Below are 25,293 nucleotides of genomic sequence, written 5' to 3'. Positions count from 1 at the left end.
TGGGGCCCCCAATCGACAGTACAGTGGCCTCCTCCCGGGTCCTAAGCCTTCCGCTCTTCCCTGCATTGGACATCCTACAACCAGCCATCGGTGCCCTGTGGAAGCCATGAAGGACACCCTGCCACTCCCTGCCGAAAGCCAGTAGAATCTTCCCTCAGGCTCCTGGGCCTTCACCTTGCTTGTCCCTCCAAACTACCTCCTAGCATGACCCCCGGCTCCTCACCAGACTGTGTCCCCACCGTCTCCTTGCTCCCTGCACACACACCTCCCCAAGCTTGTGTCTGGAAAGCACCTGCAGCCTCCCCCATCCCGTGACACCCATGTCCCCCAAAGCTTTGCACCTTTGGGCCTCAGCTCTGGCAGCATCACAAGGAACGCAACCTGATCACCCTCAGAGAGGCCTCCCTGGTCACTCCGGGCCCCACCTGTCTGCTCCTTTCCCAGCCCTCATCCCCGGCTAAATTACCCCTCCTCTGCTGTCTGTCTCCCCGTTTCCTGACCTCTGTCCTGGAGGCATGAGAACCTTGCATGTCTTCCTCGGAGCTCTGCCCCCAATCCCCACAGTGCCTGACACAGATGCTGTGTAAATGTTAGTTAAATGCATGAACTAATATAACACTGTGTTAATTATCCTGGAATTAAAATAAATTAGGAAAAAAAAAAAGTATGCCCACCTGTGCCCCACAGCCGCCCGGCCGACTTGTAAGATATACTTAAATAATTCTAATTGAGCGAAACTCAGTTTCTGGCATAAGTACTCGATATTATTGCCATCATTTGAAGCGATACTGGTTTCCTATGCTCTAAACCAGAGATTGACCCCTGGACAAGGTTCAAGGTAATGACCCCTACATTACCAAAACACACACACAGAATCCTTAAATTCCTAAGTTCAGGCAGGCGACAGCTGTCTGCATACGGACATGATTTGCTTCCTCAAGTGGCTCTCACACCTGAGGATATCAGCATTTGGATTCCAAAAGGTATAATTCCATAACCACTAAATGCGACTTCATTTTAGAAAAATATTACAACTGTGGGGCTGAAAAAGGAAACCCACAGATACAGTGAAAACCTATACCTTCACTTTAGTTTTCAAAGACAGGGTGCCAAGGTATTTCTGCTAATGGGGTAATAAAAGAAACTTACAGAAGAACTATAATTATTCAATAAAACTAAAATAGAATGTAAATATAAAAAATGGGAAAAAGATCAAAAGAAAAAAAATTAGGAATGAGCTATTCACTGAACAGTCCTTCCAGTTCAGTCCAGAAAAGTGGAGATACTTGTCCCATCACTTCTCAGCAGAGAGGAGAGCACGAGGCTCTCCTGAGTGCAGGTCAGGCGGCAGGGCATAGGGACAATGGGGCATATTTGCTGCCTGGGGGCTTAGCATGTGGGCTTTTGTGGGCCGGAGAGGTGGCCCTCCACAGTGGGTCACTGCTGGTTCCCACATCTTGTCTGTTTGCAGAACAGATGCTACGGTTTTCCGAGTGGGGAGCTCTGGCTGAGGGCTCAGAGCAGGGGGTCTGGCTGCGGTGGGGCAGGACTCACTGGTGACGTCCAGGTAGGTATAGGTCTGGATCTCCCCTCCTTCATTACTGGCAAAGCACTGGAAGACCCCCGAGTCCTCAGGACGCAGCTTTTGGATCCGCAGGCCTCCACTTGACAGCATCTCGTACCGGGGACCCTGGAGCTTGCCGATGGCCGTGGCGTCCTTGAACCACTGCAGAGTGGGAAGAGGGACCCCTGCACAGGAGTGGAAACAATAGGGCATTTGAAAGAACTCAACTGCAAACACTTTATGTGAGGGCTGAGGAGAACATGTTTCAGACGTTACAAGGTGATAGTTTGGCGGCATGTTTCGTCTAGAGTCCCTTTCTCCTCCTTGCACAGTGTTATGTGCAGAGAAATAGACACAGAGAAGCAGCAAGAGGAAGTGCAGTAATGAACTCTGGATCTGCTGGGCTGCAGATCGTTCTGGACCCCCCGAGCCGGTGCAGACTTGTGCTCTGGTCTGGAGAGAGAGGGATTCCAGCCGTGACCATGACTGTCCTGGGAACAGACAGGGATCAGGAAGGCCCCTGCTGCCCTGTAGTGCCCGCCTCTGCCACTCGAGGCTCAGGGACGGGCCACTACGACCGGAGACACATTTGGAAGGAAGTGGTCACTGCAACCTTGAAATGCTGCTGGAAGATTAACCCCACCAGCGCATGCAGATGTCCCCAGTGCCTGGCACACGGCCAGTGCTCAGTGGCTAGAATGACTCTGATTAGGACTAACCATAAGAAGAAGGCATCCCATCTTTTCAGCCGTCTCCTGCCGAGGGGGCTGGACATCACCGATCTAAGCGGACGTCCATGGCAGTGGAAGACAGCGGAGGTAAATCACCCGAGGTATATGTGGGAGGAGGCTGAGGGGTCCTGAGGGGCATTTAGCTGTGGACGTGGGAAAAGCTGCCTTGGCTCCCAGACAAATGCAAATCCAGCAGGTAACAAGGTGGGGTCGAAGGATGGTGCCACCCCTGTCCCTAGGAGCTAAAGGCACTCGAGCAAGGCCAGCACTTGGAGCAGGAGGACGGAGGGTCAGACTGAGGCTGGCTGTGCCTTCCTCATCTCATTCCTCATCTAAATGATGTTACAGTGAAAATTCAGGCCTCGGTCAGTGAGACCAGAGCTCTGCACCACCCAGCTGGCCCAGTGGATGGTGGTGGGAAGGCTGGGTTTGGGAGGGAAGATGCAGGGGACAAAGGGCAGGCTCACCGGGGCAGAACCTGGGTTATGAATGATGGGACTCTGCTCAGCCTGAAAGCGTGAGGACCTCTGTTGCTCGGCCCCGACATGGCCATGCTCAGTGCGTGGAGCCTAGGGCATGATGAGGCGTGTGCTAGTCCCTGGTGCCTTACGGCCTAGGATGACCTCTGACCTGGGAGACCCCAGTCTCCTTCCCTGGGCAGCTCCCCCGGAAGCTTGTGTGACTAGTGGTAGGGGACACTGCCACCTGGGTGTGTCTCTGACCTCCTAAGCCACCTATGCCAACTGGGTAGACACAACAGGCTGTGCACAGTCACTCTGCCAAAATACATGTGACAACATGGTCCTGAGCATGGCGGGTGCGTATATGTTTGCTGTGGGCCCACAGGAAGCATGCAGGAACGTCTAGGCTGTTTCTTTACCTCGGTTTCCCTACCTATGAAATTAATTGAAATAATACCCATGTTGGCAGGATTCACGGTGAAAAGCATACCCAAATCCCTTGATTCCAGATGCCATGTAGGTGTAAGATGTCTTCTTTAATAAATAAAGTTAATGTCGTGGAATATTTCAAGATAATGTATTCTCAGATTCTGTTCTTTGCCTTAATTATGTTTCCTGTCACTTTTCATTAAATCAGGAAATTAAAAAAATCCATTTCAAGGTAAAAGCATAACCAATTCATGTAAAATCTCCTAAGAGCAATTACATGATCGAGCCTTCATGAAGAGTAACCACTTCACATGCTGCTGTAGTCTCATTGTCAAAATTTTAAAAAAGCAGTAAATTATCTGATGGCAACGTTGAAAGACCTGCTCAGTATACATGTACACGTCTGTATTTACCAAGAAGTTTACCCTGTAGAAATCATGCAAAAAAGAGCATTCTCTTGTCAAGGGAAGGGCTTAAGACTGTCATTTATTGAAAAATAATTGTTAGTATATGGGGAACCGGGAGTCTTTCTGCTTTGGGGTGATTTAGGGTCATAAACAGAAACCTTATCCCCAACAGTGCTGCAGATTCTGGTTTCTAAAGTCTGAGCACTCGAAATGCAGTGGAGTTCTACTTCTAGAGCACCGCTGACCTTGGAAAACAGTGTTTATGCCAGGAAGAGAGCAGTGGGTCGCACTGTGGGACATTTCCATGTAAAGGTCACATCACTCTCCCCCAACCCATCCCCAGGATCCTGAACAGAGGATGGCCGCAGAGCAGATGTGCCAACAGTGCTCCTGAGACCTGCCCAGGGGGCTGGGGACTAAGCCTCCCAGGACACAGGCTCCAAGTGGAAGCACAGTGGGTAGAGGAGGGTGGCCTGTGGCAGACCCCGATCTCTGCAGGAGCCATCAACACTGCTCGAAGCATAACCCCACTCCCTTTCAGAGATGGACAATGACATGTCCGTACCTGTGGATTGCTGGCATGAGTTCTAGGCCCAAACCTCAGCTCTCTGGGAGAAGCCAAGTGCCCCGGCCAAAGCCCTTGCTTTGGGAGCTGATGGGTCTGGGTTTCATTCCTGTCTCCATTGCCATGAGACCTCTGGCAGGTTGTCTAGTCTTTAATGAGCAGCTCCTATATGCCAGATGCTGGGCTGGGATTTTAGAGGTATCTCATCTCTTCTCCCTGGTTCTGTGCCTTGAGCACATTACTTAACCTCACTTTCTAAGATCTTGTTTTCGTATGTGTACTCTGAGATAATAATTTCTCTTTTATGGAGCTGTTTTGGATATTTACAAAATTGCTAATCCTTACTCTCCAAGCTCTTAGAATGAAATACCCACTCTTAAGATGGACAAGTTTAAACATTAAAAAAAAAAAAAGGTCTTTTCACTGGCAGTGTCTAGTACACTAACATAGCCTTTATTAATGAAATTGCCTTTAAAAAGCCTGTCTCTAGGAGGGGGGTTCGTATAATTGTTGATGCTGCCTGACCGTGGACAGCTTGTCACCAAGATGGGGGGGGGGGAGATTACTAGAATAATGAAGAAAAAGTCAACCTGAAGCAGAAAAAAGAGAAAAAGAAAAAGAAAAAAAGGAAGGCTTCCTGTTCAAAGACTTTAGAACCACCTCTCCCACTGCAGAGCACGCGTCGTCACCAGTGCCCCTCGCCCCACAGACGGAAGAGCACCTCCTGCTCCAGGTCTTGGGGAGTCATGATCTTGTGCAACCAGAGTGTTTGAAAGGGGTTGAGAGGACAAGGCTGTCCATTTCCGTGGGGACAGATGGGGTGAAGTTTTTCTTCTTGTTCCCTCTGGTGAATATTCTTATCTCTACTCTGCAGGTGAGGAAGCAACAGCTCAGTTAGGTCGAGGTCACCTTCCTCAAGGTCACATGCCCAGTAACTGAGTTCTGCCAGGATCCAAAGGCCCTGTCACTAACATCACACTCAATGTGTGTCCCGACAGTGATGAAAGTGCCCCTTCGGTCCCCCTGCCTCACAGCGGCCCGTGGAGCAGTCGCCCCACACTCACCCATGGCTCGACACACGATGTCCACAGTATCTTCCACTTCCGCTAAAATCCGACTCTCGGGCTCAGCAGTAAAATACGGTGGCTCTTTAAACAAGAAAGAAACAAAATAGCCCCTAAGCAAAAGAAGTGTATTTTGGGAGAACTGTCTGGCCTCAAAGAGCTCAAAACCCTTTTAAAAACTATTTCTGGAAAGTTCTTTCGCTGCCATCGTACACGCGAACTCAGAACTCAGTGAGTGGGGCTAAAGGCGGTTTATCAAACCTACGGTTTCAGAAAGCAAATTACTACTCAGGGTGATGGCTACTTTTCTGTTTATGGGCTTGAATCATGGAATATCTTAATTCACATTTTAGAAGGACTGTCCCGAGAGGTTCATAAAGGTTTATATTTACAGCAGAGTGTTTTATAGGCTAGTTTGTTTCCATATCCAAACCAAACCCTGACGCATGCGGGGTTTTATCCAATAAAACGTCACAGCCAGGCATGGGTCTGTGTCAGGGGACCGGGCGGCCCATTAACATATATTTTAAAGTCTTAGTGGTTCTTCTTCTCCAAAATATAGATTTACTACTTCAATGGAAGGCTAAATAACGACGAAGAGAAGAAAGAAAAAGGGCCTCTCATCCATCTTCAGGAGCAGAGGAAACTCCACGGCTTGTGTCTCTCCAGCTACTCCCCTCGCCCATTGAACAGAACAGTGGCCGGTGTATTCGCAGTGACTCTCTCCTTGGAGAGTGAACTGCAACAATCTTTTCAGTTTTCTCAGCAGAACCTCAACGGTGGCATGGCCAGATTCAGCCGGTGTGAAGGTGCCAGTGATTTCATTACTGCGATAACAAAGGCTGCTGAATTCCCTTTCTGTGTGATAATTAGTCTCTGGGCACTGTCTTCCTGGGTGGCTGATTGCCACTGTCACCGCGTGGGGACTGGGTAGCGTGGCTTGGCATGCCTCCTGCACTGCCTGGGTCTTTAAGACAGGGTGGGACCCACAAAAGGGAAAGGAGACATGAGCACTTAAGAAAAGGCTGAAGGTTTCTCCGCAGGGTGGGGGGGGGGGGGGTCTGGGACCCCCTCTGCGATGAGCCGGGTCACTCGGGCACATGTCATCTGCCTGAGGAATGGGCTGCCCCCTCTCCAGGTGGACACGGAGTCTTCGACTAGGTTCTGGGTGTGCGTAGACCAGGCTTTGGAAAGACACACCGCAAAGATTCACGGTCTCTTTTCAAGCTGGTCTTCGCTGCACACCCACATGTTCACATTCAGCTGCATTCCCTTCATCAATAATCATGACAGCAGTGAAATTTATATTCCGACCATCCTGGAGCTGCGTCCTGTCGCGGCCCTCATGTGCGGGTCATGCCCCATATTCATCAGTGAATGGGAACGTCGATATCTACCTCCACGGTCTGATGAAAGGGACATAAGTGAAAAGGAAAAAAAAAGACCAACTGACAGAGTCAACATTTGTCCGTGATTAATTATGGTTCTCCTTTTTTAAATTAAACATTTTATTTTGAAATAATTAGAGAGTCCCACGCAGTTGTAAGAAATAATAGAGATCCCAGGCTTCCTTCAGTTTCCCCCAACGGTGACACCTTGCACAACTGCAGTCCAACATCACACCCGAGATACTGACCTACCCGACTCTCACCTCCGCCGTCTGCCTTGTATGCGTGCGTGTGCATGCAAGCACGTGTGCGGGCTTAGCCCTAGGGGACATAATCAGTGAGGGCATGTCGACCCATAGTCTAGAGGCAGAATGGGACTGTCCCCCAAGGGTCCCACATGCTGCCCTTGCAGGACCCTGGCCACCCCAACGCCCTTTCCCTCACCTCTGGCAGCCACTCATCTGCTCTCCACCTGTAATTCTTTCACAGTTCCTGAATGATACAGGAATGGAATCATACCATGTGTAACCTTCAGAACTGGTATTTTTCACTTTACCCAAGTCCCGTGGGATTCATCCCAGAGGAAGCACACTTCGATAACAGACATACGCATAAAGAAATGGTCAACATCTACAGGAACAGTGGCTATCTTGAGGCACTGGGTGCAACAGCCAGTGTCCAGTGCTGCTTCTCCTCCCTCTGTGATGCCACCCAGCTTTCCCCCTGGGGCCAGGGGAGGACCTAGCATGGGGTCAGAGACAGGGGGTGCTCATCACATGTGGCCCAAAGTTGGCTCAAGCTGAGCAGCGGCACAGCTCCAGGCCTGGGGTGCATCAGAGACCTGGTCAAGGCCACTGGCCTGTGAACACTGCCATTCCCCCCCGACCCCCCTGCAGACAGTTACTGTGGGAACCTGGCACTAATTCACCCACCCCACACACTCGGCAGCCTGCCTGCAGAGCCACCAGGCTCTGGGTGTCCTGCTGGTGCATGCCAAGGGCTCACTCTCTTTCCTGGAGCCAATAACCAGGGAGGCTTGCATGGCTGACAACTAGAAAGACGAGGAATGGCCTGGGCCAAGCAGGTTTGTTCATTTACTGATACTCCGGTCTTGTTCCCGAAACTTTTCCAGGAGGCTGAACAAAGCAGAGCGGGCGCACAGCTGCCAAGACCCCGAAAGGCCCCTGTAGCTTCTGATGGTAATTATATTTCTTTCCCCACCATATGTGTGATGATTTCGCTCAGGGCTGACCCTTCCTGTCGACATAATTCAACAGGTGCTCAGAAGAGACCTCTTCTCTTGATCCCCAGCTACTTTTACACGTAGTCAGCTCAAACGACAAAAGTGGGAGCACACGAGGCGCGTCCACAGTGCAAGGACTGTGGGCTGAACTGGAAGCTGGTCGTGAACTAGTATGGACTGCCGCAACCACTTAACCTCTAAGGGGCAAGTGCGTGTCTTAGCTAATTGGCAGCCACCGTTTCTAGAAAGGGCACACTGCCAACACCGGTGCACATCAGACTTCTAAAAATGTATCACAAGTACAGCGGGTAAGTAAAGCTCGCAATCGCAATAACACTTTTCTCTCTCTTGAAACAATATGAAGACATCAGGAAATCAGGAAAACGTTCCCATCCCTGTTCAGAAACAGCCAGTCATGCTGATCATCCTCCACTGGCCTTGTCTCAGAATAGGAGGTGGGATGTCTCCCTGCCAGCTTAAGGGCAAGGCCTTTATTGAATTCCCCACCTTCCAAAATGCCAGGGTCATACAGCACTCACCCTGGCCTCATGGAGGCAGCCATGGCGGATGGCCCCTGCATCCCAAGGATTCCTCGTGCTCTCCTGCTGAAGCCCCCACAGATGAGTGGCAGGGCCTGTCGTGAGTAGGGCTTACCATGAGACCCGAGGGTGTTCTGTTCTGTCTTTCCTTCTGCTCCAGAATGACCATCCCATGCCAGGAGATGTCCTTGACTTGCCACCATCATCTACACATGGTGTCTCTGTCCACTGTGGTGGGAAGAATGGCCCCAAGGTGTCCACCCCCTAGTCACGGGGACCAGTGAGCCCGTCACGCTACATGGCAAGATGGCCTCTGCTGGTGTGGTTAAGGCTGTCAATCTTGAAATGAAGAGCTGACCTTGGATCAGCTGGGTGGGCCCAGTCCTATCACCAGAGCCCCCAAAAGCAGTGGCCTCCCTGCTTCTGGAAGGGGAGATGAAGAAGGGAGTTCAGAGTCCTGCAGCACAAGAAGTCCTGGCTTGTTGGAGAAGAAGGTGGAGAAGAAGATGGCTAAGCCAGGGGGAGCAAGGGGTCCTCGGGGATCCCAACCAACAGCAGAAAGGAGGTGAGGACCTCAGTCTTACAACCTGTGCACAGGCTTCTCCCCACCCCGAGTGAGCCAGGAGGTGGCTTCTCCCCAAGAGTCCCCAGAGAAGAGCCCAGACCCATCGAAGTCTTGATGACAGCTCCATGAGACCACCAGGAGAGGAAGTGGCTGAGCCTGTTCCCTGGGACTATGGGGCCCGAGCAGCCCTCATACTCTGGCTTTCACACAACAGATGTTTGTCTTGTTGGCAAATCCTAAGTCGGTCTTCAAGATCAGCCCCAGTGCCAGTCTTCTGGAGAGTTCCCCCCAACCTCCTCAGGCAGGGTGCCCCCTCCACCTGGGACCTTCCTCGGAGAAGAACTGTGTCCTCCTCGTCTCTGCGCTGGTAGTGCCTGGCACAGTTTGCAAGGAAACACTTAAAAACCCTCCACTGGAAGGAGAGATACAGGAGATCACCGAAGACCTTACAACCTTGAAGTCCTTCCGGGGAGCAGGGGTGTCCCATTCCAGCTCTGCAAAGCCTCCTTCGTCTTCTGTCCACACTGGCCCTTCGGCAGGGTCCTGCACACACCACGTGCTCCACGGATGGTTGGCAGAGCAGCAAGGAGGGCAGAGATGGCCAGGGAGCCGGGAAGGACAGACAGTACATGAAGAGCACGCTCGTGGCTCCCAGCCTGCTGAACCCCACTCCATCCCGGGGTATTACAGCCGGCCTGCCCATCCCGCATTCAGAGCAAATGACCCAAGCGCCACTGGGCTTTGCTTCATACAAGTTTCTCTCTTGTTTTAGAAACAGTTCTGTAACAGCTCTATTTTCTGAACTTTACTTGGCAACGTTTAGCTCTACAGGTTAAGTTCCAGCTGTCACATCAGCTCCGATGATTAATGGGGGTGCTTCTAACGTAGGCCGTATGTAGAGCCAGAAAGAAGACATCTTGAGTTTATCCTAAACCAGGGCGGGTGGGTTGCAAGGCCCGCCGCAGGGTTCTGGCCTGGCCTTATGCCCGAGGGCCTCTGCGCCCCGCACCTGCTGTGTGAACTCAGGCACCTCTGCCCGCTGTGCGCGCTTGCTGTGCTGAGTCATCCCTGCCTCGTGCGCGCCTGCCTTCCACACCAGACTCCTGGATGCCGGGGCCCACGGCTCCTTCTTCGCCACATTGTCATCAATGCCCAGAGCGGTGTCCGAGATGCAAACTCAAGAAATGTTAAGTGGAGGAAAGGAAGGAAAGCAGGAGGGCGAAGGCATTTTCTGTTAGGATTCAGACAGCGAAGAGTGGCTTGGTCTCAGCCCTAGAGAACCTTCCAGCACAGTTGTAACTCCTTGATTGGGGCATGTATCAGCCTGCCGATGGTGCAAGTAATCTGGGATTCTAATGATACGATTTTGGCATTCCTGAATGATCCATGTCTACAAACACCAGACCAGCCTGAGAGGCACAGAGATGGCTCTGGACAGCAGCCACTCACACTGATGCGTGTCTGAGGTCAGGGACACAGACACTCACGGACGCAGGGTAAGCATGTGAACGGCAGTGACAGGAGACAGTGTTGGTCTGTCAGTCTGGAAAGGAAGATGTACACGCTGTCTCACTGAATCTGAGACTTTGCAGCTATAATTACCCTCAGGAAAGAAAAAAGTGCTTCCAGGGATCCTGAGACACACCCTGACTTCAGGGACAGCTAAGGAGAAAAGTGCATGTCACGTGACCATCGGTAAAGCGCTGAAACAATGCCACAGGTGGGAAAACAGCCCTCTGCCCACACCTCATCACAGAGGCGGCCATCCCCCCGCCTCTGTGACCAGCACTACCTTTACTCCCACTCACAGTATGAACCCTGATCATTTCCTACCTCGTCTACAGCTTACACATGTGGAAACTGAGGCCAGCAGAGGCAAAGGGACTTTTTCGAGCCCATGAGTGGTGCCTAGAGGGTCTGAGCCCAGGCCTGTCCCCACAGCCCAGCCCAGCGGCCCACGGTTTATCGGGGAAGTGATGGAAACACCACCAGAAGAGGCAGGTCAGCTGCGAGGAGCACATGACCAAGTGAGCTCATCTACTGGGGGCACTGGAAGCCAGGACCTCCAGATCACACCCCCGTCGCAGGAGGGCGGGAGCTCAGCTGTCTGTCCACTGTCCATCAGACCCCGCACTTCCAACCTGCCGCATGGCGGGCGCCGTGGCTCCAGTGGCCCAGGAAGGCTGTGAGGGAGGAACGGTGGTGCGAGTAGTTGAAGCAGGGAGACTGGGGGCTGTGTGGGCAGGCCATGGCATCGGTCTCAGCATGTGGGGTGTGGGGAAACTCTTGGGGAGCATGTGGAGGGCAGGGCAGGAGAAAGAGCTGAAGAGCAGCATCGGGACGGAGCAGAGGCCCCCTGGAGGCCGGTGCTCCAGGACTTGTAGCAGATGGGACGCAGCCCGCATTCCTGTATAAACCTCAGAAATCTGGCAATATGCTATTGAAGTTGACAGGCAGAGGAAACAACCACCCCGTCCTGTCTTGTTCCGTCAGCCGTGATGGAAGTCCCTGAAAGCCAGCATGTTTCCACCTTCCTGCACTGGCCTGCTTCAGGGACAGCTGCCTGCCGGGCCCCACGGCGCCCCTGGGAACCTCCTCCCAGTGCACTGCGCCTGGGGCCACAATCTCCCAACCAATCTGGATTCACAGAGGCCCTCCTCAGGACTTCCCCAGGACGACTCCTGCACAGAATCCTCCCTGCCATAGCAAATTCTTATAAATAAAAGGGAATGTAAATCAACATCCTAAAGACGCAGAGTTGTGTCCCTTTCAAAGTCTGAACACAGAGCCGCACACAGCCTGCTTTGGAATTCACTTGTCAATGTGAAACCAAAGTTCATAGGATAGATTTAAATATTTCTAAAGGGAATTATGATGGAAACAAACATTCCAGTTCACAGGAAGATAAATTTCTTCTCTTGTTTAAATCACCTTAAGATGTTTTAACACAATACAGTCCTGTCTCCCGGAGACGGACATGTGCTGAATGTTAATTTGGTTCTATCTATTACACGCAATGCTCACAGGGGGTGGAAGGAAGTCATCGCGGGGCACAGGCCTGCAGTGTTTCCCTCCGTGGGGAGCACAGGAGGAGAGGCAGCAGGACAAGCAGCTCAGACCCCTAGTGTGGAGTCTGCGGTGACATGCGACTCGAGGTCTGCCTTCCTGATGCTTTAAAAGTCTTTACGCTCCATTTGGAGGGACGGATGGGTTTGCGTGTATTTGGCTGGGTCGTTTCCAGGCCATGGAGCCATTTCTTCATGATCAAAAGGAGTGTGACACACTCAAGGCAAACTGCCTTTTACTTGGCATTTCCTGATACCTTTGCTAATTTCACAGGAGAACACGGCTTCTCTTTTTTCTTAGTTGGCAAAGTGGCAAGCTGTGACACATGTCCTGTGAGGAGCCACAGCGCTCCCGAGGGCTCTGCCGACCTGACCTTTCTCGTTCTCATTCCCTTCTTCCGGAAGGAGAGAAGAGGTAGAGATTTTCCTCCCTGGCGTTGCCTCGGCCCCTCCTCCCTGCAGCGGCCACTATCCTGCTGGACAGGTCACGGTGAGAGTGACCACAGCCACTAAGGGGACTAAAAGTATTACAGGAACCGAAGAAACGTGAGAAACAAAGGCACTGTCCTCACAATGTACCATGATCTTACCATAATCCGCAAATACCCTGAGGATTTCCTTGGCCACCAAACAACGCCCACTCCCTGAACACTGACACTTTCTAGCGTCCACAGTGACTCCTGGGTACTGAATTTTATCTTGCTCTCTTTGGTTCAGGAGTGGCCCTTAGCGCACATCCTAGGAAGCAGCTCTGCTCTCCCCTTTTCACTTAACAGAAGATAATATCCCAAAGCTTCTTTTTTTCTGGGTCAAATAATACCAATAATGGGATAATCTCTGAAAACTGACCATAAACACCCAGTAAGGGCTACAGCGAAGCTTCGTGCTGGAGAGGCCAGTGCCAGGTGGCATATGTGACAAGGACCTCACCACACCACTTCTCGAGCTTTGTGGTCAGAAGGATTCAGAATCACAATTCTTAGAAGAACTCAGAACATGAGCGCTTTGGGTTCAGTGGGGCTCATGTTCTTGGAGAAAGAAGAGCAGGGTGACTCTGGAAAGTAGCCTCCGAGTCACCCTCCTTCTCTGAGTTAGAAAGGGAGCTGGCCAGAGGTGGCTGTTTCTGGGCTACTCCACAAGGGGCCACGTGCCTCCGAGCCCCGCATTACCTATGATAGCCAGAAAGGCTTGCGCTGTGGCCGCGTCGAACGCGCGTCCTCTCAGCGTCGCCTCACAGACGTACATCCCGGTGTCGGCGGACGTCGGGTTGCTGATGGTGAGGCGTCTCCCATGGCTGTGGAGCCCCCCGGCGACCTTCACCCCATTCCTCTTCCAGGTCACGTGCAGCTCCTCGACAGGCCTGGGAGGGCGCAAGGCATGATTGACAACAACGGTGAATCACGTAGGTGGCAATAATCGTAATTTCAGGCATTCAGCACAAGCCTGACAAAGCTAATTCTACCAGGAACCACGGCGGGTTGAACAATGGACATTTAAAAATCAATCCAGATGCGGCCCGACTCCCTCACGGCGCGCACCGACAATACATTCCGCTCAAGGGCTATTGAGCAAGGATAGCTAATTGCGGCAGCGATGGACCATAAGTGCTAATGATTCCATTTGCTCAGGAAAAGAATGTTTAAAATAAATACTGCTAGGGGATGTGGCTACATGGGAGGCATGATCATGGGAACCAAATTCTGGAGCGACCGCTGATGAGGCCGAGAACACCACGCCCTGCCGAGGAGAAAGGTGCTTCTTTCCTGTGCACCCACGGAGGCCCTCCACCAGCACCTCGGTACGTTCAGGGCACGCACTGCAGTCCCAGGCTTGGGAAGTTGGGCCCTATTTTCCCAGGTGTGTCATGTGTGTAGCCCAGCTGGACAAATGAGACCAGCATGACTGCTAGAACAGCAAGCACACGCGTGATGTGGCTTTCGACTGAAGGGCCATCTCATCAGTTACAATGGATTTGTACCCCGAGGGTGGGACCCGCTGCATACCTGGCATTGGCGATGCATTCCAAGGTGGTCTCACTGGATCCGGCCACCACACTTCTGTTGCCTGGGGGGATCACAATGACGGGCGCCATGGTTTCGGGGGTGCCAACCTCTCCTGTGGCAGAGAAAGCAAAACTTCATGGGACTCTCCTAAGCATGGAAGATGTCAAGACCGGAACATAACACATGGGGGAGTCTTTTCAAGCCACTCTGATGGGACACCTGAATGTCACGACCCCACCCTGACCCATGAAGGGGAGCCCTTGGGCATGGTCATTGTCCCTGGCCTTCATCGGATCCTGGGGTGGAATCCACAGCTGGTAAGTGAAGATCCCTGCTGGGAGTCAAGGGACCCAGTGCTGGCTCCGCATTGTGGGGATAAGTGCTTTCGAGTGTGGAGCGTTTCCCAAAATGTTTGCTGACTTTATTTTTTTATTGCCTTAAGACTTCGCTTATTGAGTTACCTAGTCCACCCGCTCTTTTCAAGTCTGCCCAGTTCCACAAATATTCCATGTGTCAGGCACTCTACCGGGCACGTGTGCAGTTAGAATGGGGCTGGTGTTCTTACTCGGGTGTAAATGTGGCTCCCCAGAGCAAACACATTCAATCAGCAAAGTGTTCTGTTCTGTCCGTGTACTTTCAATCCCTTTTTCTTCTCTGAAAAGTAAATATCCTGAATCCACCTCTGTTTTGTGAGTATCAAACTATAAATAATTTAGCTTATACTTCTGGTGACAAGGGAGAAAAAAGTATGACACGTCTTTGCCACTTTTCTCTAAAATACATGTAATATCAAAATTAAACTACCCACGGTACACTTTACTGCTGTCTATTTAGGGGAAATGAAGACAGATCAAACATTTTTAGAATGGGGATTTCGACAGGGGGTATAGAAGGCAGAGACTGGAAATAAAAATAAATTTAGATTCTGCAAATGCGAAATGCTTCATCTGGTACCTGACACTAGAGAGCTGGGCCCCCATCCCAGCGCGGGGGACAGCTGTGGCAGTGAGGCCCTCGAGTGCCCACCACCCAGCACGGCAGGGAAAATGAGGACTGGCCTTGTCTGTGTTCTGCCTCTATTGCTTAAGCAGGATGTGATTTAAAGGTCCATGTGAGGGGCACCTGGGTGGCTCAGTGGGTTAAGCCCCTGTCTTCGGCTCAGGTCATGAACTCAGGGTCCTGGGATCGAGCCCCACATTGGGCTCTCTGCTGAGCAGGGAACCTATTTCCCCATCTTTCTCTGCCTGCCTCTCTGCCTACTTGTGATCTCTGTCTGTCGAGTAAATAAATAAAATCTTTTTTTTTTTTTTTAAATTAAAGGTCCATGTGAATCACACACACACACACAAAGCTTGAGGTGCACGCAGCCACCATATTAATTTTTAGCCTATATGTTGATGATGTTGATGGAAACCGGTGTCTACGAGTCCCAGGGGAGGTGTCAAGCCCTTCCCAGCCCCTCTACTCCCAAAGCTAGCCGGGAAAGGCCTCTGTGGGCACCTTCTGAGGACGCTCTCTGCTCAGAATATTGTAGAGGCCGCTGGGCTGCTTATCAGATTCCTGGGGAGATGCCTGAGCACTGACACTTTCAAGATGGGGCAAAGGACAGACCTGACTGCCAATCAGATTAACAACCTGCCTGTCATCTGTGAAAGTTGCTGATGAGAAGAAATGACCTGAGAAGCTAATATTTGCAAATAGTTAATGCGAAGTGAAGGAGAGCAGCAGCGAATGCTAAAAGGTCACTGAGCAAGGTGCTAATTTGGCATTAATCACCGCTCAGCCACGGTGGCAGAAGAGGAAACCCATGCTCAGCACTTGTCACCGCCCGGAGAGGACAGGCCCCCAGCTGGTGGGCCTCGACGGCTCCCTGACCCGGGGACACTGTGCACGTGTGACACCAGGAAGCACCAAGGTACAGCCCCTTGAGGGCGGGGTGAGTGGGACAGAGCAGCGCCACCCTGTCCAGGGTTCTGGCCACATTGACAGACGGAGCAGCAGGCTGATATTTCTGTAACTCACTGTCACACGTGCTGACATGTGCCAGGTGCCTTGCCTGCGGGGTTGGCTGGACAAGTCCAGTGACTCTTTGGATTTGATATGGGGCACAGGACGCTTCTGGAGAAGCAGGGGGTAAGAGGTGCAGGTTAAACTGCGATCGTTCCTCACGGGAGCATTTGTGATGGGGGGGGGCGGTGAGGTGACCTTGACTCCTGGGAGCCGCCACAGCAAGATCAAAGCCGCGCTTCTGCTGCTGAAGCTGCTGTCATGATATTTCAGTGCCATTTTACCCAAAGAGCCAGAGGGCACACCTCCTAACTGCAGGGGCGATGCTCACGACAGCGCAGGACGCTGAGCACTCCTTTCTTCTGAAACACTGATATTTCAATTGAATATGCATGGGCGCATGGATGACTCCCGGGTGACCACTAGGCTAGTGAACTGGGAATTTTGGTCATGTGAGAGACTATTATTCTGCAGAGACCCCGGATCCCAGCGTGCAGAGACTGTCCCTCTGAGCCATTTGTCCTTGGTGGAGGAGAACCTTACCTATGTGTCCGTCTGTCTGTCTGCCCTATTTAGCTGCTGACTACTCTGCATACAGTAGCCAGGCAGGAAGTAGACTGTTCCAGAGACAAACTATTACGTCTTCCCTCTGTGTCCAGCTCCAGCCCACCATCAGCCCCGCCGTGGCCCAACACACTTCAGGCGTCCCCAGGCCACTACCGTCGCCCCCGCGGGGCCCATTCCGCCATCTGAGAGCATTTCTCCAGAAACCGGTTTCACCCCCCATCTGTGAATCGTTTCTGTCACTTTCTTTTTGTCATTGTGCTCCTCCCGTCTCTTCTTCCTTTACTGCTTTTTAGAGGGTTTTTACTTCTTTTTTAAGTGAGAGGTGGTAATAGAGGTGCTTTATCTGCCATTCTGAACCTGCCATGCTGACTTATCTACCAGGTTTTTTTTCCCTCACATTCAATTTTTAGAAGAGAGATGCAAAGAAGAATACCCAGGCATTTCAAAAAGAATAAAACGACCTCTTTATTTCTGCTATTCCACAGTGTCTGAGATACAAAAGCACTCAAAATCCTTAATGATCGGTTATTTTTTCGTAAGTATTCCACAATAATGAGTCACTATACTTCCACAAGGAATAGTACCCTCTCCTTCAATGCTCTATAGTAACACAAGATTTTTTAAATACTATATGCCAATGTATTAAGAATTATTCCTGAAAAGAAGGCAGTTTACCAAGCCTCCTGTGTAGCAAGCAAGCCTATTGCTAAATGACTTGCAAATGTTTCCCCCATTTAATCTAATGGCAAGACAATAAGAGACCTATTACTGCCCCCCTTTTACAGCCGAGAAAACTGAGGCCCAGAGTCACGTGACTTCGAATGTCAGAGAAAGGGCTTAAATAAAGGACCGTCTCCACCCAAATCTGTCAGCTTCCTTTCACTTAATGCTGTCCGCTCCTGGTAAAAACTCTGGTGGTGCTCAGCTAACGAAAAATTAAATTAACTAGAACGCTCCTTCCCCCAAGCATTTCCTTAACAGAGACTTTACCGTTGTTTTCCACCTGAACAGTTCCCAGGCTGGTTGGAGGTGAAGACGCTGAATCAAGAGGCTTTCTGCAGAGGTCAGCAACAAATGGGCAGCAGGGGGCTTTGGTGGCCCCAAGGCTGATGCTCAGTCGTTTTGGAAATCCAGCATCTGAGCCCAGAAACTGCACCTAATCCTCGTCAATCTCCCCCACCACGAACCCCTTAATCACTGGAGAGCTGAGTAGGGGGAAGCTGTCGAGGTTGCATGTAATTAAAAAGTACTTCTAAAGAACATCAAATCCCTCAAAGACAAAAAAGTTCAAAGTTCCCCTGAACTCTTAAAGCCACAGAGCTGTGGAAAAAGGAGGGTAAGCGGCAGACACCCTGTTGTACGGCTTTAGGGGAAGAGAAAGCATCGGGAGACAGACTCAGGCCTGGAACCCAGCAGGAGTAGGGGGGAGTGGGGAGGAAAACCAGCCTGCGGAGGCCTCGGCGCAGGGCGTTCCTGGTGGGGGATGCAGTGCCAAAGAGCCCTCGCTGCCCGTGGGCTCAGGGTGCTTGGAGGAGCTGCAGGGGGCCGCAGCGCAAGGGGAGCTGTGGGGCAAGGGGCGGGGACGGAGGGGTCGGCTCAGGGAGGACCCTGTGCCCTGGGGAGAACTCTGGGCAATATCCTAAAGGCAGGTGGGAAGAGGACGGGACAGGGGAGGACATAATGTGAGCCTGTTTTAAGACTCAAACCCTGGAATCCACCCTGGGGGGTCAAGAGAGGACACGGGAGGTCAGGCAGGTGACTGCAAGCCTGGGTGGTGGGGGTGGAAATGAGGCGTGGGGCACTCTTCGAGGAGTCAGAGTTTGCTGACGGCTGGCTAGGGGGGATGTCTGTGGAAGAGGAGCTGTGGAGAGGGAAGCTGCCGACTCTGAGAGGGAAAGACCAGGTGGTGTTCAGGCTTGTGGGGAGCAGTTCAGGAACGGGGTTTGGGATGTGTGCTGCGGGGTGGACGCCAACTCCTCGCGCGGTTCTGCAGCGACCCCGGCATACCCCCACCCCCCACACTTGTTCTTCTGCCTTTCTGCTCCCAAAGTTCCCTCTTCCATCCTGCCTCCAACACCACCGCTGCCCATTCCTCAGAAAGCTAAAAATTAAAAATACAACTACCATATGATCCAGCAATCCGATTTCTGGGCATGGACCCAAAGGAAAAGAAATCACTGATGCCAAAAGATGGCTGTAGCCCCACGTTCACAGCAGCGTCATTCACAACAGCCAAGACATGGAAACAACGTACATGTCCACGGATAAAAAACTAAAGAAAATGTGGTGCGTTTATGGAATATAATTCAGCCACAAGAAGAAAAGGAATCTCACCATTTGCTATAACACAGATGAACTCTGAGGACGTTGTGCTAAGTGAGAGGAGTCAGAGAAAGACAAACACCGTGTGATCTCACTTGCATAAGGAAACCCTAACAGCGGAGCTCACAGAAACCTAGCAGAGGCAAGGGTGTGGTAAAGGCAGTCAAAACGGACCAAGTCTTATTTCTAAGATAAGTACGACCTGAGGATGTAATGTAAAAAATAAAAGTCTCTAGGCACTGACAAATGTCCCCTGTGCAGCTCAGCTGTCCCCAGCTGGGAACCACTGGCTGGCTATAGGTCACACTCCTGGTCAGTAATATGGTCAGGAATAAAAAAAACCTTTCTTCAGAGTTAAAAAGAAAAGGAAAGGAAAGAAAGCAGCCCCCTGCTGTAGGGTGGTAAGCAGACAGCCTCTCCCTAACCAGGGTCTCTGTGTCCACCGGGACACAGCCTCTTGGGGCTGTCCCCAGCACAGCACACCAGACACTAATGGAATTCAGCATCGGTCTCTGCGCGCCTGTGTCCTGAGCCTGTCGAGACCCGGCCCCTACCCCAGGTGGAGCTCAGAACCGCTCCTAAGGCCTACCTCGGACACTACCACCCTCTAACATGAGGCTGGTCTCCTCCTGTCCTACCAGCTGTGGTCCCCATAACCGTGCCCACCCTGCTCGCTGCTATTTCCTTGCATTTGGCTGCAAGGACATCCTCATCCTGAGCACAAGCAGTGATGACCTGATCACTGTTGGCCACTAGCCCTTCTGTTGGACACGTGGACATGGGGATGTGGGGTGCTGGCCCAGTCTCTGGGAACAGATTCCATCAGGTTCCTCTGGCCTGGTCCCCTACTCTACTCCAAGCTTCTCTCCCTGCCCCCAACTACCCTAGGATGAGGGTCCCACAAGTCCAAAGGCTGAAAGGCACAGTTACAAAGAGAATAGTTTTGAATCCAGTCAACCTGGAAATGCCACCATAGCTCCTAATTGCTTGGGAACAGGTCACCTAACTTCTCCAAGCCTTATGTGTTTTGTTCGTAATCCGATAAGCATGTCACAGGGCCGTTACAAGCATGGGAACATGTATGTGGATCGGTAGATATGTGTGTGTACATGGGCCCGACACAGAGAGAGAGCACTGTCCTCCCCACTGGGGTCCTGAAGGTGTTTGGGGCCGGTGTCCTGGCTCATGAATATGAATACCCCAAGCCCCGAGAAGGCCTGGAGCACCAGGTCACAGCTCACAGGCAAAGCAGCACTTGGAGCCCGGAGCAGACACCTTTCCCCCACACTCCCTTGTTCCACAGATATCAACATCTCATTAAAAAAACACAGACTTCTTTCTTTCAAAAAAGAGTCTGTGCCCTAAAGGAGTGGAATTTTCCAGGCCATCTGAGACAGCAGATCCCACGTTTTGGTTTTCACTATTAGCACCACTATCTCGAGTTTCCTGATTCACTGGTGGGTGCTCCTGGCAAATACGCCTCAGGAAAGCTTTGCAGCAGGCAGCTTGGGCAGGGTTGAGGTCATGGGCTCAGTTGCCCGCATGCTGCCTCGTTTTTTCCCGGGGACACGCCAGAAAATAATGAGGTCGAACTCTGCCCTCTACCAAAGGGTGCTGAGTCCCACTGGCCCTGAGGTACAGAACCCGGGCACGGCTCCCACATAAATGCGTGCGAGACGAGCAAGCCATGGGCCCTTCTCACACACAGCGGACGTGTCCCGGGAGAGGCGCCTCTATGGGAGGAAGGACGGTTCTAGGACAGCTCTGAGATCAGCTCTGCTTCCTCAATGCTTAGTATTGTCTGCAGCTACAGGGTTTCCAGTTTTCCAAACTAAGCATCTCATCAGGAAGCTTGCAGGTTATGGAATCTACAGGACTATTTGAAATCTCGAAATCTTCCTGCTCCGAAAAGAATCAGCCCCGAATTTGGAGGAACAAAGGAGACAAGAGGGTTGAAAACAAAGGGAACAATATAAGACAGTGAAGGCTCCCAGTGTTGAGCAATGCGTTCCTCGGTTTTGTCTTTTTTTTTTTTTAAATCTTTCTTCAATGCCAATAATAATAACACATGTTGCTCGTGTTGAGCAGATGACATTAGCAGTTACAGAAAAGCTTTTTAAGATTCAGGCCCCCTGCTTTCTGGACAGAACGGCAGCAGCCCTGCCCAAGCCAGAGGCGCGGGTGCCCCGGCTCCTCCCGCACGTGACTCTCAGGTCCCCACATCACCATGTGCCCGTGGGTCTGTCCACCTTTAAAAAATATTTTTAAAAGATTATATTTATGTATGTGAGCGAGCGAGAGAGAAAGAGAATGAAAAGAGGGAGCAGCAGGCAGAGGGAGAGGGAGAAGCAGGCTCCTCACTGAGCAGGGAGCCCAACACGGGGCTCAGTCTCAGGACTCTGAGATGCTCACCGACGGAGCCCCCCAGGTGCCCCTAGGTCTGTCCACCTTTTGGAATAAGGAAGGATGTATGCATTAATCATCTTGGTATGAAACAACGTGCTTTGGCCATAACAGCCCTTTCTGCAGGGACTCATTGAATGAAGAACCAAGGCTTGTGCACATAGAACAGGGTTGGTTATTGTCAGCAGAGCATCTACGGACAAGAACAACATAAAACTGCCTTGAATTTCAAGTGCACAGTGGCTAGGCACGTGGTGGTGCTGGGGATTCCAAGTTTTAACCCCCAAGGTCAGCGTCATCCAGGAGGCGTGGGTCAGTAGCGGAAGCCGCCCGCTGACAGAGGGAACGCGAACAGACTGTGTGTGGCTAGGAAAGGAGAAGGCAGGGACACCCCAGGACAGGGTGGGTGTGTGACAGCGAGGTCCATTCTTCCAGGGGAATCGGGAAAGCCTGAGCCATGTCCTTGAGAGATGGACAGGCATTCACCAGGCAGAAGAGGGAAGGAAAGGCGTTTTGGGAACAGAAAACGAAGAAGGTGGAAACCCGTCCAGCGTGTACGGGAAAGTGTCAGTTCCTCTGGAAGCTGAGGGGAAGTGCTTCTGGGTGCGCCATGGACTCTGTCCAGTGAAGAACAGAGTGACTGGAGGACCCCGACGAGCGGACCGTGCTGAGTAGGAGACGGTGGGACACCATGGGGAGGAAGAAGAGAGAGCAGAGGTACTCTTGGTGCACAGAAGTACTCCAGGTGGCTGGCCGGTGTGGTTTGGGCAAGCAGCAGAGCGACTCAGGGGTGAAAACTTGGAAGAAAGAGCGGGACTGGGGGTGAGGACACTGGCGTGTTAGGATGGAGGAGAAGGAAGGAGTTTCTGGAGAAAAGGGTCATGTTCAGGTGCCTGTGGGGTGTGTAGGGGACATCGGCTGGTCAGCGAGGGAGCAGTGACTGAAATCCTGAGACTCCTAAGTAGACCTCTCTGGGAGAGAGGAAGAGTAAGGACAGGAGGCAGGACTGGGGCAAACCCCCGCAGCGCACCTCTGAAGGGCGGGCGGCCAAGTCCATGTAGGACTTGGGGAAGGGAGGAGAAGGAGAAGGAGTTTCCGGCGCCACCAAAATTAGAGTCTATGCCGTTCTTTTGTTCCAAGTGGACAGGAATTTCCATGTATAAAATCAAGGCTACTTCTGCTTAGTTTTTTAAAAAATTAAAAAATTTTTAATTAAAACGTTTTTAAATTTACATTCAATTACTTAACGTACAGTGTATTATTAGGTACAGAGGTAGAAGCCAGTAACTCATCAGTCTTCTGTACCACCGAGTGCTCATTCCATCCTGTGCCCTCCTTAATGCCCATCACCCAGTCACCCCATCCCTCCACACCCCCAGCAGTGTTTCCTATGATTAAGAGCCTCTTATGGTTTGTCTCCCTCTCTGATCTCATCTTGTTTTCTTTTTCTCCTCCTTTCCCCATGCATGCTCTTCTGTGTTGTTTCTCAGATTCCACGTATGAGTTAAATCATATCGTATTTGTCTTTCTCTGACTGACTTATTTTGCTGAGCACCATACCCTCTAGTTCCAAACGTGTTATTGCAAAAGGCAAGATTTCATTCTTTTTGGTGGCTGTGTAATATTCCATCGTATATCTATTCCACATCTTCTTTATTCATTCACCTGTCGACGGACGTTTGGACTCTTTCCACAGTTTGGCTGTTGTGGACATTGCTGCTTTAGACACTGGGGCAAGGGTGCCCCTTCGGATCACTGTGTTTGCATCCTCTGTCCTGCTTGGTTTTTGAAGACCAACCTTTGAATTTACCTTGTGGGGCAATGGCTAAGGAAGGCAGAGCTACCTGCAGCTGAGACGGCTGACCTTCGGCAACAAGGGCTGCAGTGGCCACAGACACACAGAACAGAGCCGGGGGTGCTCTCTGGTCACTTCCATGGTGCAGTGTCTGCCAACAGCCTGGCTCTAGCCATCCTCAACCTGATTTCTGACAGTATGGAGGGTCGTTTAATTGGTCAGTCTTGTGATTCTTGACCTTCTCCCATGCACAGCGAGGGACGCTGGTGCTCTTTCAGGGGAGGAGTGAAACTGCTCCAGGATATTCCGCTTCAAGAAAATCAGGTGGCTTTTCTGTTCATCACTTACTTTTGCAACCACTTGGAGCCTGTCATCTTTCTCTGCATTATTAAAATGGCTTGGTAAAGGGATTAAGTGCTTTCCTGCCTGCAAGCACCTCAACAGGTATGTTTGATTTCCCGCCACCCTGGGGGGCCAGCGTCTCAGCAGCTCGAACCGCCAGGTGCACATTTTTAAGAGAATGACATACACCCAAGTCCATATATGTAATTTATATATATATCTCCAAGGATTCTGAGAAATCAGTAATTTTTTTCATTAAAATGTGCTCCAGTGAAGGGTATGTCGGTACCACAGACCAGGTCATTCACTAGGACCCCATGAGGTGATTTTCTTGTGGCAGGACGCGGACAACGTTAATAGGAGCGGTTCTATGAAAACTGAAATAAACAGCATGACTTCTTCTCTCCTGATAGGAAAAAAAAAATCTTCTTCGCTAAGGAGAAGGGTCCTCCTACCTCTTTCGTTCCCCAGGTTCACCTAATTTCTCGTCACCTGGCTCCGGAAGAGGCGAGGCTGAGTCCTAATTTCCGGGTTAACAATCTGTGGTGAGAGGAGGTGTCTAAGGAAACTTCCCCACTCTTCGAGATGCCGTGTCCCTTATCGTCAGCCAGAATGTGGTCTCGAACTGCGATGATGTCACGCCGGTGTGGGGAGGGGGAGGCGGGCGTGTGGCACTGGCGACAAGCTCGGGGCGGGGTGGGGGAGGCAAACCCCATCACAAATGCTCTGCCAGCTCTCCTGAGAGGAGCACGCACCAGCTGACCCAATCCTTCTTGTTTACTGTCCAGTAGGAGGCGGGAAAGAAAAATGGCAGGAAATGCAGCAGTCTATGCCATTCACAATTTTATCTTTGCATGTACTTCCATTTTTATCTCACTACACTTCTGGACTTTTCTATTGACAAGAGACGATAAATAAAATAATATGACAGTATGACGAACAATCCCCCAGTTTCTTTTCTTCTCGTTTATAATGTATTTGAGAACTTGTGCATTTGGAAATGAATGGAATGTAACAAAGAATGTGTTTGCATCAGCTCTGTACTGGGCCGAGAAAAATGAAGGAGATAGAAGACAGCTTTACAGTGGGCTTGTTTACCTATTTCTTTGGGGATGAGCATAAATTGGCAGGCAGAAGGCAGGATTTACCATGCCTGGACACTAGAGTGACCCAAATATCTGATTCGAGATATAGGAGATGATAAACTGTTTTTCATTTAAACACCTAAAGGCACAATCTACCACTTCATGGTACAAGAACCATAGCCAACAGAAAAACTGGTTCTACAGGCAGGCCGGGTGGGCTAGAGGGCTAAGAGAATCTGTTTTTCAGGAGAGTAGGTCAATTTCCTGAATGGCAGTCTAAAATTATTGAGAATGTAATTAGGAACAATAACAGATCACTTTTAGCTTTAATGAAGACATTCCCTTGAGTAAATGTGCCAAACATGCAAATCTGGGCATGGAGCCCAAGCCCACCAGGGCAGCTGATGCCCACCTGGGGCTGTGAGCAAGGGCGAGGGGAAAACACAGGACCCCTTGGCAGGGGCCTTTGAAGGCTCCGTCTTCCTCCACCACCCAAGCTGGAGGAGTTCTCTAGCCAAGAGTTTTCTTCAAAGTTCAAAAGAGAGATGCAAAATATTTAGAGGTTGGCAGATCTGTAGGAAGAAGATCACTGCATTTACTAAGGAAGGGATGAGAACCACGTTCGACTTTTTCTAATGACTACTAAGCCATCATGTCGAGGACACAAGCGACCCTGCCTGGTGATCTCCGCCTCTGCCGCCTGGAGGGCCCTGTGCCGGCCCCCATGCCTTGCTCAGCTTTCCCCTGG

At 51.1% G+C, this 25,293-nt stretch overlaps 1 protein-coding gene across 1 annotated transcript in view; it reads right to left on the bottom strand.

Moving 5' to 3' along the window:
• SDK1 (sidekick cell adhesion molecule 1) overlaps window positions 1-25,293 on the bottom strand; it is a 510,153-nt gene that overhangs the window by 217,192 nt on the left and 267,668 nt on the right. Inside the window, exons 5-8 of the mRNA XM_059414328.1 lie at window positions 14,025-14,136; window positions 13,191-13,381; window positions 5,222-5,305; window positions 1,555-1,749 (exon numbers count right to left, since the gene is read on the bottom strand). Of these exons, the coding sequence (XP_059270311.1) occupies window positions 1,555-1,749; window positions 5,222-5,305; window positions 13,191-13,381; window positions 14,025-14,136 (582 nt within the window). The remainder of the gene's footprint in view (window positions 1-1,554; window positions 1,750-5,221; window positions 5,306-13,190; window positions 13,382-14,024; window positions 14,137-25,293) is intronic.

Source organism: Mustela nigripes, chromosome 11 (genome assembly GCF_022355385.1).
Source record: "Mustela nigripes isolate SB6536 chromosome 11, MUSNIG.SB6536, whole genome shotgun sequence".
Taxonomy (NCBI): domain Eukaryota; kingdom Metazoa; phylum Chordata; class Mammalia; order Carnivora; family Mustelidae; genus Mustela; species Mustela nigripes.
The sequence above is the reverse complement of the archived record's forward strand: the minus strand, read 5'-3'. Positions and strand labels throughout refer to the sequence as shown.